We start from the raw sequence: 13,172 nt of genomic DNA on the forward strand, positions 1-13,172 counted from the left end.
GTTTAAGGGTAAACCTGTTCCATCATTTTTGAAGGCTCATTGTACCAGGGCTCAGGTGGCTTTGTGTGCATTCGCTTCTTGATATCTGTGAAGCAGCAGTTTGGTCTTCACGCCATTCCTTTTCATGTCATTACAGGCTGGATGTGCATGCCCATCAGGATATTGCTTTAGGGGCGAGAATTTTGAAGGCAGGGATTTAAGGGTCCCACCCTTGATGATCACTGCTTTGATACTTCCCATCTGTGCCAGTCTTGAGGAACACTATGGAAGGAGAAACTAGGTCTTACCTGCTACTTTGCTTTCCATTAGTCCCTCTAGACCAGCACAGAGCCTTCCTGTTTTGTCTTTGGTCTGCTGGATTCTATGTTCCATCTTCTGAGGGTGGAGTTGCTGATTCCTTCATACATGTCAGTTCGGGCTGAAAGAGGTTTGTTGCTTTTGGATCTCCTTGCAAAATTTAAAAAATGCAAAGTAAAAGAAGCAGCAGGGATGGAAGCAGTTCTGTAGGGATCCCGTGGGGATGGAAGCAGTTCCTGCGGGGTTCCTGCGGAAGTGTATGCTGCACTTGCATCAGCCTCTCACCTATCAAGTACCAAGTTCTTTGAGTTCTGTCTCCTCCTCCTCCTTGCTTTAACTGCACAGATGTGGAAAGTCTCCATTAAGGAGGTGGTAGAGATACAAATGGTGGTGAAATTCAAAAAGGTATAGGATGAACACAGAGGATCTCTAATTAGAAAATGGAAGTTATAAAACACACTAAACTGAATGTGTGTGGATGTGTCAAGTGACAGATGACAACTCTGGCCGTGATGAACTAGGGCCGATACCGGGAGATCTGTCTCATATACATGGCAATCTGGTTTAAGATGGGCTGGAAAGGACTTAGACAGCAACTTTAGTGGCTGGAAGATGAGGACAGTGCTGGACAGACTTTTATGGTCTGTGTCAAGCAAATGAGAAGATAAATAGGCTGGAGTGGCCTTCAAGGGCAACTCCAGCAGTTGGAACATAAGGATAGGGCCAGGCAGACTTCTATGGTCTATGTCCCAGAAACACCACAGAAAGACCATAATCAAGTATATATCACCACATTCAGTGCTGATTTAATCATGAATTGATAATGATTAGGTCTATTGGGCAGACTGGATGGACCGTTCCGGTTTTTATCTGCTGTCATTTACTATGTTACTATTAATCCTCTGTGCTCCTGGGCTGATGCGCAAACCTCAGCTCTGACATAGGCACGAGCATCAGATGTCACCTGACCTATTGGCATGTGCATTTGGCGATCTCTTAGCACACAGTGCCAGTGAATCAGAGAAGTCTTACATGTGCGCACCAGAGTGTTCCAACTTCCGTTCCTTCCTTGCCTGCAGTGCTGCGGCTCAAACTCAAGAGAGCAGACAGGAATTTATTTTTTTTTAATGTACCATTAAATTCTTGCGGGGACTGGTGGGGATGGGTTAAATTCCCCATGAGGACGGGTTAGATTCCCTACTGGGACAGATGGGGATGTGTTAGATTCCAGCGGGGACTGGTTGGATTTCTATCCCCGTGGAACTCTCTAACTTGAAACTCAGTAGTTCTCAGTCTCCATCTGCTGGTAGGAGTGTATAACCCATCTGTGTCTGTCTAGAGGGACTAAAGGAAAACAATTAGCAGCAAGACCTAATTTCTTCATTTGCTCTGATAAAATTTGCTCGCTGCATTTTGGCATACTTACTATAATCTACAAGATAGGAAGGCCATTTCTGACACAAAGGATACAATTTGGAATACATTTTGTAAGTCAGTAAGGAATATAAGCAGTCATGTTCTATGTTTCTATGTTTTACAAGCCTAGGAAACTGAGAGAAAAGTAAGATAGTCCCTCCAATGGGCAGGAACCTAGTTCCAATTTTCTGTGTTGATATGTTCACAGTGACTAGACTGTAATAACCCCACCCACAGCTGAACCACCAGACTGAGGAGGGGATCTATTTAAATTATTTTAGGGTTCTATTCTGATCTGATACACAAATGTTATTCACTTCATCTTTATTATATTGTCCAACATGCTGTAGTAGGTATAAATATAAACCAGGCTTACTGGTGAGGTTTTCAACATAAATTTAATTGCATATTTAACTGGGCAATCAAGTTCTGTCCTCTCTACTGCAACCATCCTTTTCCACCACTGAGGGAGAGAAAAAAAGCACAAAGCACATTTCCATAACTGAACAGCAATTACCTTCTCAGCACAGAAAGCTTCTATGGCTTGGGTCACTTTTGGATTGTCGGGATTGAACAGATCTGGGTGTTCACTAAGAACCAGATCCTCGATAAAGAACTGCCGCACCGTACGCAATGGGATCTTCTGCATATTCATTTTCTTCTCTTTAAGGCGCAGCAAGCCAACATGCCTGCGACAGAGAAAGCAGACTGATAAAGAGCGTGCACAATTGCTGTCCTGCATGCAGATGGAAGAACAGAGTTACTGTCTCCTCCCCATCTGCTTGTAATAGCATATTGTAGGCTAAATTCATCTTTCTCCTTTCACTGAAACTAAACTATAAAAGGTGTTGGAATACTAATCACTTAAAAGCAACCTGCCTGATGCCAGTGTAGAAAAGGGAATTCACATCAAATGATTTATCTTGTGGGCTGGCCTGGCTGCTCAGTGGAAGTGTTCACACTGTTATGCAGATGATATAGGTTGGACTCCTGGCCCGGGTCTTCAACTCTCTGAATCAGCAGAGGATACTGAGTTGGCAGCATTGACATTCCCAAAGGAGAGGGAGTACTGGTCATTCTGCAATGGTGACTTCTAATGGCTAGATATAATTGTAGGGCTCTAGATCTGGTGCATGACCCCTGGCTGAAAACTGCTGCTGCTATGACTGGACTAAAGTAACTTTGGGGGAAGGGGGGGGGGGATCCCTGGGCAGTGCTAGGTTTATGGCACAAGGTTCCAACTGAGTTAAGCTGTAAAAAAAATTGCCAGATTTAAAAATTCTCTCGATTCTCATACCATGCTCCTCAAACAAAAATGCATCCCAACCACTGTAACTTTTTCCCAGTTCTGGCTCCTATCTGGTCTTGCAGATGTCCAAACATTGAACTAGTCTCTGTGACCAGTTCAAAAGCTACAGAAGGGCCCAAAATTTATTGCCAAGGCAACAGTATACTATGATGTTAATAATGAACTATACTACAGCTGCAAACACCTGCATTTTATGGTGTGTGCTCACAAGTACGCATACATCATTAACAATGTTGATCAATTTATTTTTATTATAAAATGCCACATAAATCCAAATTTCAAATGCTTTTAAAACTATTAGCAAATCACAACATTGACCCTATTACCCAGTAACAGTGGTATAAACTTAAATTAAAAAGATAAAAGCAGCAAAGGAACTTTTTAGTAGTGCTCAGAAAATTGTTTTTTTTTTTTTTTTTTTTAAATAAATACATGACATCTTGCTATCCTCTGCTATTATTGCAGAGTTGCCTCTTGATATTCAGGCTGCTTCCTAGCAAAATGTGAATAAACTACCTGTTAGGAGACACAGGATCTTTCAAGTAAAGGTACGTTGAGGGGGGGGGGGGGGGGGGAGAAAGGAAAAAAAAAAACCCTTGAGAGCCCAATTAAAGTGCTCCTTCCTTTCAAGAAAGAGTTCCCAATTAGGAGACAGACATATCTAAACTAAAAAAAGACAGGACAATGCAACAAAAGAAAATTGATAAAGGAAACCCACTTCTTAACAGCCTCCCCTGGAGAGAGAGAAGTTACCACTGAGCTTCCTGGTTGACAAACGTAGAAGAGTTGCCGCTCATTTCTCGTTGGTGCAATTTTACATTCATGTTCATGACCCCAAATAACAAGATCAAGGAAATCATCCAAGAACTGCTCAGGAATGTAATTGGTGACGCCATGTTTACTTCTATTCCAAAGACAAGGAAAATAATTTAGAATAATACATTATATCCAGCCTAAAAGTCACTTGACAGCATGAGACCTTATCAGTCTTTCAATTAAAATAGTCACACAAATCAATTCCAAGCATACTTATAAACTTTCCTCTATCTACAGTTTCAGGATTGCAAATCATTTTCCACTTTACTGCTTCAGAAATGCATGTGTGTACCACACATGTCACAGTGTACTCAGCATGACCTGAATGGTGATTCTCCAAGTGGCCATCTCAGAGTGAACAGATTGGACACTGCATGTATGTTCAAGCAATCTTTGGAAGATTATGTAATCAAGGTTACTCTTGGGCCCCTTTTAGAAAGGCGAACATTTTTAGCATGCGTTAAAGCTAAGATACCCATAAGAATATAATGGGCATCTTAAGAGTTTAGTGAATGCTCATTTTTAGCGAATGATAAAAATGCTAGCATGCTTTGTAAAAGACCCCCTTTGTTTTCCTTCTGGATACCAACATGGCTTTAAGATTGAGAAGAACAGCAATTTCATCAACAAAAAATACTCATAGGGTGTGAGTTTTCTCCAGTGTGTCCATGGCAAGTCAGACAAAGGGAAGAAAGTTTTAAAACCAGGGATCCTGGAGCTAGTTTCTTGTTATCCTACCCATGTAAATGTATTGTGAAATATCAAAATGTGAAATACGTTTTCTTTGAGCCAGACCAACTTAAAAGCTTTTTGGATCAAAAAAGCTCTCCAGTGTAACTCCAGTGAGAAGTATAATAGCTGATTAATATTTAAGATTGTGTAAATAGAGAAACGCCTTAATTATTTTGATATATTTCCTTTGATCTCCTTGTCTATGTTGAAACGACCCCCAATTATTGAGGTCTAAGGAAGAGAAAAATATATGTTTATGTTAATGATTTTGATAATCATATGTTTAAATGATTTTCTAACTCTGTGTTTCTAATACAAGATGTAAGGCTTGTTTAAATTTAATAAACAAATAAAAAAAATATAAAAAAAAAAAAAAAAACAGGGATCCACGCACAGTTTAAACAAAGGACCATGCAGAGAGAAAGATATCGGAGGGGGAGACGTGGCGGAGAGTACCGGGATTGTATGAAACCCCCACACCCTCAGTCCTATCAGGATCGACCAATTACACGGTCACAACAGTAATGAATGAGTCAGTAGTGGTGAATTTGTCGAAGTATCCCCTTTCTATACAAGAATGTCAACTTTTGTCTAAAGGGCTTTCGTTTGTCCCGAAGCAGAGATTGAATCATTTCAGTTGAGGATAGAACTGGAAAAATTTCCAAGAGCTCTGCAGCTAAAAGCTTTTTTTTGCAGATAAAGAGTACATTGCCCGTGATCTGTCAGAGGTTAAAAGAAAATTCCACTTGATTCCACCTGGATCCCTACACCTGGTTTCAGCCTCTTTTAAACATCTAGTTTTGACAGAATTTCAACAAGAGGAGAGAATTGCTATGAAGAAGAATTTCTCCAATCTTGCAAAGAAAGAGAGGCAAAGCTCTAGAACACCTGAAATCCAATACAACTATCGTGATTCGACGGGCGAATAAAGGAGGTGCAACAGTTGTTCAGGATCATGCTTCTTATGTTATGGAAATCCATAAACAACTTCAAATTCAGTCAAATCACGTGGCACTATCGACTGATCCTAAACCTGAATTACAGAAAGAGATATTTCAGGTTACCAGTGAAGGCTATGCTAAGGGTATTCTCACAAAGAAGGGCTTTCATTCTCTGAATATTTCCAATCCATAGACTCCCATTTTTTATACATTGCTGAAAAGGAGGTCCCGTGATGCATTGAGAGGAACGGACGTGTTTTAGTTCCTCTCCGAGGCAGCCCCGAACCTAAGCGCCCGAAATCATCTTGAAACACAAACCGGAACACTCAGACCGAGAAATCATAGCGAGTCCAGTGTATGGACCCCTTCGTGATCAGGGGAAACGTCGAGATGCCCGGAAAAGCGGGGAAAAAAGACGTTGACAAAACGCAAGCAGCGGGCGAATCCAAGATGGCGCGTAGCCCGGGATCAGGACAACAAACACAGCCGCCATTTACCACCTTGCAGCTCCAACAAATCACAGAGGCGGTAAAAGGGGCTCTGGAACCCCAACTAAAACAGCTATCGGACCAAATCGCGGGGCTCGAGGAGCGATTGGCAGATACAGTACGCCGAACCGGCGAATTGGAGAAACGGATGTCTGATAGTGAAGACGGAGCGGCGGAGAGACAGAAAACAATGGAGGAGCTGCAGAAACAAGTCCGCCTGCAGGACTACAAAATAGACGACCTGGAAAACAGGTCAAGGAGATCGAACATCCGCATAGTAGGGATTCCAGAAACAATCACTGACTCACTGCTGCCTACCATTCTGGAAAGATGGCTGAAAACGGAATTCGCCCTCTCAGACAGCGTAGGCCCACTGTCTTTGGAGCGGGCCCACAGGATGGGCCGCAAACAAGAAGGAATGATGCGGCCACGAGTAGTAATAGCAAAAATTCATAATTTTATTCATAAAATGGAGATTATGAGAGGAGCCAGGCAGAAACGAGAAACATTGCAATATGAGGGAAGCCCGGTAAAGGTCTTCCAGGACTACTCGCCAGCGCTTCAGGAAAAGAGGAAGCAGTTTACTCCTTTATGTAAAGAGCTTTTTGAGACTAACAATAGATTCATGCTTATCTATCCTGCACTACTAAAGATACAATATAAAGGAACCTGGAAAACATTTGAAACGCCAGAAGCAGCAAAGAAGTTCATGACAACTATGGAGAGGAGCATGAAGGACCAGACTTGAAAACAGGATGGATGCAGATCAGGGAGAGATTCCATTTTTTCAATGGCACGGTGAGAAAATGCTATGCCAGGGTAGAGACTGCAATGTAGAAAGGACTTTAAAACTTTCAGTTATATTGATGTCATACAGAATGTTTAAAAAGTTAAGAGAAGTTAACAATGTTTTCCATAGGGCGAGAAAGGAATGACTTAGCAGAGGAATGGTAGAAGGGATAGGAAAATTAAAAAAAAAAAAATGTAAACTCGGTTGGAGTGGAAAGACCATAAGGGGCAGGTTAAAATGCATAAGGAAAGGTCGGGCTGGGGGGAGGGGTTGCCAACATCACACAAGACTTCTTCTTCTTGTATAGGGAAGAGATGGGGATATATGGGGGGTCACAAAGGGTAGCAGAAGAAGGGAGGGAGGGAATGAAGGGGAGGGGGGACAAACAGAGGGTAGGGGAGAGGGGTATAGATGACATAAAGTATGGTACAAGGTTGTTGAAGGCGAACATAATATGTAGCATCAGTAAGACCTATTATAGGAAAAGGCGACAACTGCTAAAGGGGCAGAGGGGAAAAAGAGAGGCTATCGGGCGAGGCTGGGCGCCTGATGGCCAGGAACACAAAAACACACAGAATAGGAATAGCCCTATAGGAGGTTATGGGTAAAGGAACCCGGATTATCACCTGGAATGTGGGAGGAATTACATCACCAATAAAAAGGGCAAAAATATTAACATCATTAAAAAGGCATAAAGCAGATATTGCGTGCCTCCAGGAAACACGGTTAACCATAGAAGAACATAAGAAACTAAAAAGGAGTTGGGTGGGGGAAGTACATGCAGCAACACAGGAAGGCAGGAAAGGAGGAGTGGCAATCTTGCTTAGAAAAGGGTTACAGGCCAGGTCAGAGCTGATCAGTGCAGACCCCCAAGGTCGGTATGTGCTAATACATTTGTGGTTACAAAACAGGGAAATTTTGTTACTAGCACTATATGCACCGAATAATTATGATAAAGCCTTTTTTAAAGAAATAATTCGCAAATGTATACCACACCAAACCCTAAAACTAATAATAATGGGAGATTTTAATCTGGTGGGAGACCCACAGATGGATTGTTCCTCTCCAAAGGGGGCACACCGAGGGGGCCCTAGATCTAGAGCTCTTTCAGATCTTAAACACCAATTAAATCTGGTGGATGCTTGGAGGGCACTGCACCCCGGGGAGCGAGATTACACGCATCTCTCAAGGGCACATGGCACATACTCAAGAATAGATTACATACTAGTAGATCAAGGGCTATTCCCGTGGGTGCTGGAGGCTAGCATAGGCCCGGAAGAAATTTCTGATCACGCGATGGTTTGGATAGACCTGGAAGCACCACCGTATTATCAAGGGGCAAGGGGATGGAGATTTCCGACATACTTGTATAAACAGAAGGAGTTTGTTGAATATCTCCATCAGAAATGGGAAGAATTTGAAACCTTTAACCAGCAGCATTCAGAAAACCCGATATTATATTGGTCCACAGCAAAAGCAGTGCTCAGAGGAGCGGTAATTGCTTATGTGAGCGCCCGAAATAAGAAAATTGCTAGAGCTATAGTACAATTAGAGAAGGAGCTAAGCATAGCAAAAAAACGCTTGGTCAGGGACCCCACAAGAAGCAATAAGGAGGCACATCATGCAGCACAGGTAACTCTTAATGCACTGTTGCATGAGAGGGCTACAAGAACCTTACACTATCAAAAATACAAATTCCAAAGATATGGAGATAGGGTAGGACCGATGCTGGCTCACATAACAAAAACATGGGGGCCCTCACGAGTTATCACAACCATAAGGGATCAACAAGGAAAAGCTCAGAACAATTCAGAAAAAATAGCAGAGATATTGAGAACACATTTTTCAAAGTTATACACATCCCCAGGCCAGCTAGATCAACAACAACTAGAAGAACATCTGACAGCGTTGGGGTTACCACAAGTGGGACAGCAGGGGATAGCCCAATTAAATGAACCTATATCCGGGAAGGAACTACAAAAGGTATTAAAAACGTTAAAACACTTTAAAGCGCCTGGCCCCGACGGACTTACTGGGGAATTCTATAAATTATTACAGATGCAGATCACAGGGCCCTTAACGGCATACTATGATCAAGTGGTGGAGCAGGGTACATTCCCAGATCATGCCAATAAGGCACAAATAATCTTGCTGTTAAAACCTGGGAAAATAGCTGACAAGGCAGACTCATTCAGACCGATTTCCCTGCTGAATGTAGAAGTAAAGATACTGGCAAGAATACTGGCAGACAGACTGGCCGGTATATTGCCTGAGTTGATCGGTCAGGAACAGGTGGGATTTGTACAAAATAGACAAATAGTTAAAAATATGAGAAAATTGTTACTAGCCATAGCGCACTGCCAACAGCGGGAAACACCAGCTTTGGCGGTTAGCTTAGATGCCGAAAAGGCTTTTGATAAAGTAAATTGGCAATATATGTTTGGGGTGTTGGGCCACATGGGATTCCGAGGTTGGTTCCTACAGGCGATCAAGACACTGTATAAAGATCCCAAAGCATTAATAAGTATCAATGGAGTGAATACAGAAGTGTTTCCAGTGAGCAGAGGTACCAGACAGGGGTGCCCTCTCTCCCCATTACTCTTTATACTAACAATAGAGCCTATTATCCAGACTATCCAGAGGGGAAGAGAGGTGGAAGGGATAGAAGTGGGTGGAGAGCTGGTAAAGGTGCTGGCATTTGCGGACGACCTTCTGGTGGTAATGCAAAATCCTAGAAGCTCCATGCCGAATTTATTTTCCATCATAGAAGATTTTGGGGTGCTATCAGGTTTTACCCTTAATGTTCAGAAAACACAGGTGCTCGATATAATGGGAGAAAATAACACATCTTGGAAAAACCAATTCCCCCTAACATGGGAGGGGGACTCTCTTAAGTATTTAGGAGTCAGAATACCAAAAGATCTTTCCAAGCTGTATGAAGTTAATGTAACAAAATTAATGACAGACACAAGAGCAGCATTACACACCTGGTCTACATATCCAATATCATTATTAGGCCGGATAGCGCTGTTTAATATGATCATTATACCTAGATGGTTATATACTTTTCAGGTCTTACCATTATATTTAAAAAGCAAAGATGAAAAAAAGTTGAATCGAATTACACAAGCCTTTTTATGGAAGGGCAAAAAACCAAGAGCCCCTATAGCTATATTGCAGACTCCAGCAGAATACGGGGGTCTGGGTTTAATTAGTTTGAGGCACATAACGGTAGCAGGAGGGATGAGACATATTACAGATTGGTACAGAGACATGCAGCACTACACAGCAACAACGATGGAATTAAAACTGATGGGGGACACTCATTTTAGTCATATGTTACATTCAGGAACAGGAGTTCACTCAGAGGTTCTTGAAATGACAGGAATTATGCCCACCGCGCGAGCAGTGTGGCGCTGGGTGTGCAGGTTGCATCAGTTTAAACACACAGTCACACCTTTTCTGGCGCTTTGTGGGAACCCTTCATTTCCACCAGGAAACCTGTATCTTAGATTTGTAGCGTGGAAAACTAAAGGGATCACTTATCTGTATCATGTACTGACTGTAGAAGGGAAGCTTAAACCATTTCCAGATTTGCAGAAGGAATTCTCCTTGCCGGACACAGACATATTTCATTATTACCAACTGCGACACTATGTGAAAAGTTTGGAATGGGAGAATTTAACGGAGGACGTCCAAGAAGAGTTAGCAGATGCCTTTTCACTCTCTGCACAACAGAAGGTGCCACTATCCTTCCACCACAGGCACATCAGAGATACAGCATCAGAAATACAATATAATGTTATAGCCCAAGCATGGAATATGGACTTGGGTCTAACACTGCCTGAAGAAATATACAGAACGCACATTTTAAGCATGAGAAGGTCAATGTGGGCACAGTCGCACTGGGAATTACAATATAAAATGGTACTGCGCTGGTATATCCCGCCCAGAAGAGCTTTCCATATGGGAATATCGCCAGATGGCGCCTGCCCTAAGTGCGGGGGGGAAGGTGCAACTTTAGGACACATGTTTTGGGCATGCCCACATATCCAACGTTTTTGGACACAAGTTACACAACAAGTGAGCAGATGGTGGACGACAAGTTGGAAACTGGACGCCAAGCTGTTGTTTGGCCGACCGGCCTTGGGAAAACCAACACCAAAAGGTTTGAGAGACTTTGCTGTGCGGACGACTGTTATGGCAAAAAAGATTATCCTCATAAAGTGGCTATCTGCAGAGGAACCAAATGTCCAACAATGGCGAACGCAAATGATAACACTATTGCGCTTGGAGAGAGTTGGAGTGGGAGATATATCATCATTAGCAGGACAGAAATTTAAAACACGGTGGGCTCCGTTTTGGATGACTTTGTCCCCGGCGGCAAGAAGCCGCCTGTTGAACATTTGAACATTTATAGATATTAACAGTGACAAACAGGCCTTTGGCAACCTTGAACTGGAAATAATGGGGAGAGGGGAGGGGAGGGAGAGGAGGACAAGGGAGGGGAGGGGGAGAAAAAGGGGGAAAAAGAATAAGATGTTCCAGTTGTGGGAGTTCTGTTTATGTATAACACAGTGATAAATTAATGGAAGATAAAACGGAAATGTTATGACTGTTTGGAAAGTTGAACATCAATAAAAATGATTGAACATACATTGCTGAAAATTCATAAAATATTATACAATCCTCCAGGGAGGCCTAAAATTTTGAGTCAAGGTTCTCTGTTAGAACTTTTATCAATGTATATTGACTGCTTTTTGCAACCATTAGTTTTAGCAAGTAAATCCTATTTAAAAGTCTCTACTCAGTTTTTGAGATTTTTGTCGGAACCGCAGCTTGATCCATGTTCATGTGTGTTGGTCACTCTAGATGTGACTTCCTTATATACAATGATCCCAAAAGATGAAGCTTTATAAGTTATGCAGATGTTTCTACGTGATATATTCTCCACAAGAATACTGACTTCATTTATTCTACAACTGGTCCGGCTGGCAATGAAAATAAATTTTTTTTCAATTTGAGAACAAGATTTACCAACAAATATCTGGAGTTGCGATGGGGGCTACGATGAACCCCTCAGTAGCGAACCTTTTCATGAGTGCTTATGAACAGAAATTTGTTTATACATCAGATTTATATAAATTCGTTCATCTTTAGGTTTGCTATAAAGATAATGTATTTTTGCTGTGGGTGGGGGGAGTTTGTTCTACATTTTGATCATTTAGAAATCGCCTTTTTGGATGAATTTATTAAGAAGATTGCGACAGGATTTTCCATGACTGTTTTCCATAAAAGTACTGATTGTAATACCTTTTTGAATTATGATAGTGGTCATCCACTATTTTGAAAAACAGTCTGCCATTTTTCCAATTTATCAGATATCACAAAGTGTATTCTATTGATACAGAGTTTTGGAGACAAGCTAAAGATTTGTCAACTAGACTACAAGTACGTGGTTATCCTGTTCAAGTGATAAGAAATGCATATCACTGGGCAAAATTTAATAACAGAGACCTTCTTCTGATGCCAGAAACCACAGGTGGAGAGGACGATGTGGATGTATTTACTTATGTTATGAAATATAATGTGCTTTCAGCGAGAGTCGTGCAAGCTGTGAAAAAGCATTGGGACCTGGTCAACATTATTCCAGCATTGGCTGAATCTACGCCTCATTTCGCCTTCAGCAGATGGAAAAATCTAAAAGACTATTTAAGCCCTTCGGTGTTACAGAGAATCCCGAAACCATTGTTCAGTGTGGCCACTATAAATGTGGTTATTGTACCTTGTGTGACATTATGCTGGAGACCACTGTGTTTACTAACCCGGTGGATAAAAAAATTATTTCCTAAAAACGATAATTTCATGGAAAACAGTTTATGTAGTTTACTGTCTACAGTGCCCTTGTGACAAAATATATGTGGGCCACACTGACAGAACATAAAAGTTCTCTACAAACTGGTAAGGAGGGTTTACCTCTAGCAGCACACTGCATATGCTTGAAGAATTCCTTTAATGAGTTGCGCTATGTGGTTTTGAAACAGGTAGCTCCATTACGTGTGTGGGGGGGGGGGGGGGGGAAGAGGCGGAGAATCCTGCTTCAGCAAGAACAGATGTTCTCACTGAATCTATGGAACCCCATGGGCTCAATTCACATATAGAATGGTGTCATTTTTTCTGACCTACTGATTGGTGTAATGAAGTGAATGCATCTGACTTCACTTATGAAAAGAGGTAGTCATTTTGTTAGACTGTGAGAGCTGGCAGACAGCAGTATTTGAATTAACGATGGCCTGATATATGAGAGACCTTGTGAGCTTTTCAGTATATTGCTTTTTTTGTAGAAGCTTTGAGCCCGATTTTCTTCCTCCCGTTTTGTTTTG

The 13,172-nt window shown here is 41.8% G+C and overlaps 1 protein-coding gene across 5 annotated transcripts in view; it reads right to left on the reverse strand.

The window, feature by feature from the left end:
* MRE11 (MRE11 homolog, double strand break repair nuclease) overlaps positions 1 to 13,172 on the reverse strand; it is a 165,028-nt gene that overhangs the window by 117,239 nt on the left and 34,617 nt on the right. For all 5 annotated transcript variants that reach the window (XM_030200202.1, XM_030200203.1, XM_030200200.1 and 2 more), the window contains exons 8-9: positions 3,741 to 3,926; positions 2,231 to 2,402 (exon numbers count right to left, since the gene is read on the reverse strand). In XM_030200202.1, the coding sequence (XP_030056062.1) occupies positions 2,231 to 2,402; positions 3,741 to 3,926 (358 nt within the window). The remainder of the gene's footprint in view (positions 1 to 2,230; positions 2,403 to 3,740; positions 3,927 to 13,172) is intronic.

This window comes from Microcaecilia unicolor, chromosome 4 (genome assembly GCF_901765095.1).
Source record: "Microcaecilia unicolor chromosome 4, aMicUni1.1, whole genome shotgun sequence".
Classification (NCBI taxonomy): domain Eukaryota; kingdom Metazoa; phylum Chordata; class Amphibia; order Gymnophiona; family Siphonopidae; genus Microcaecilia; species Microcaecilia unicolor.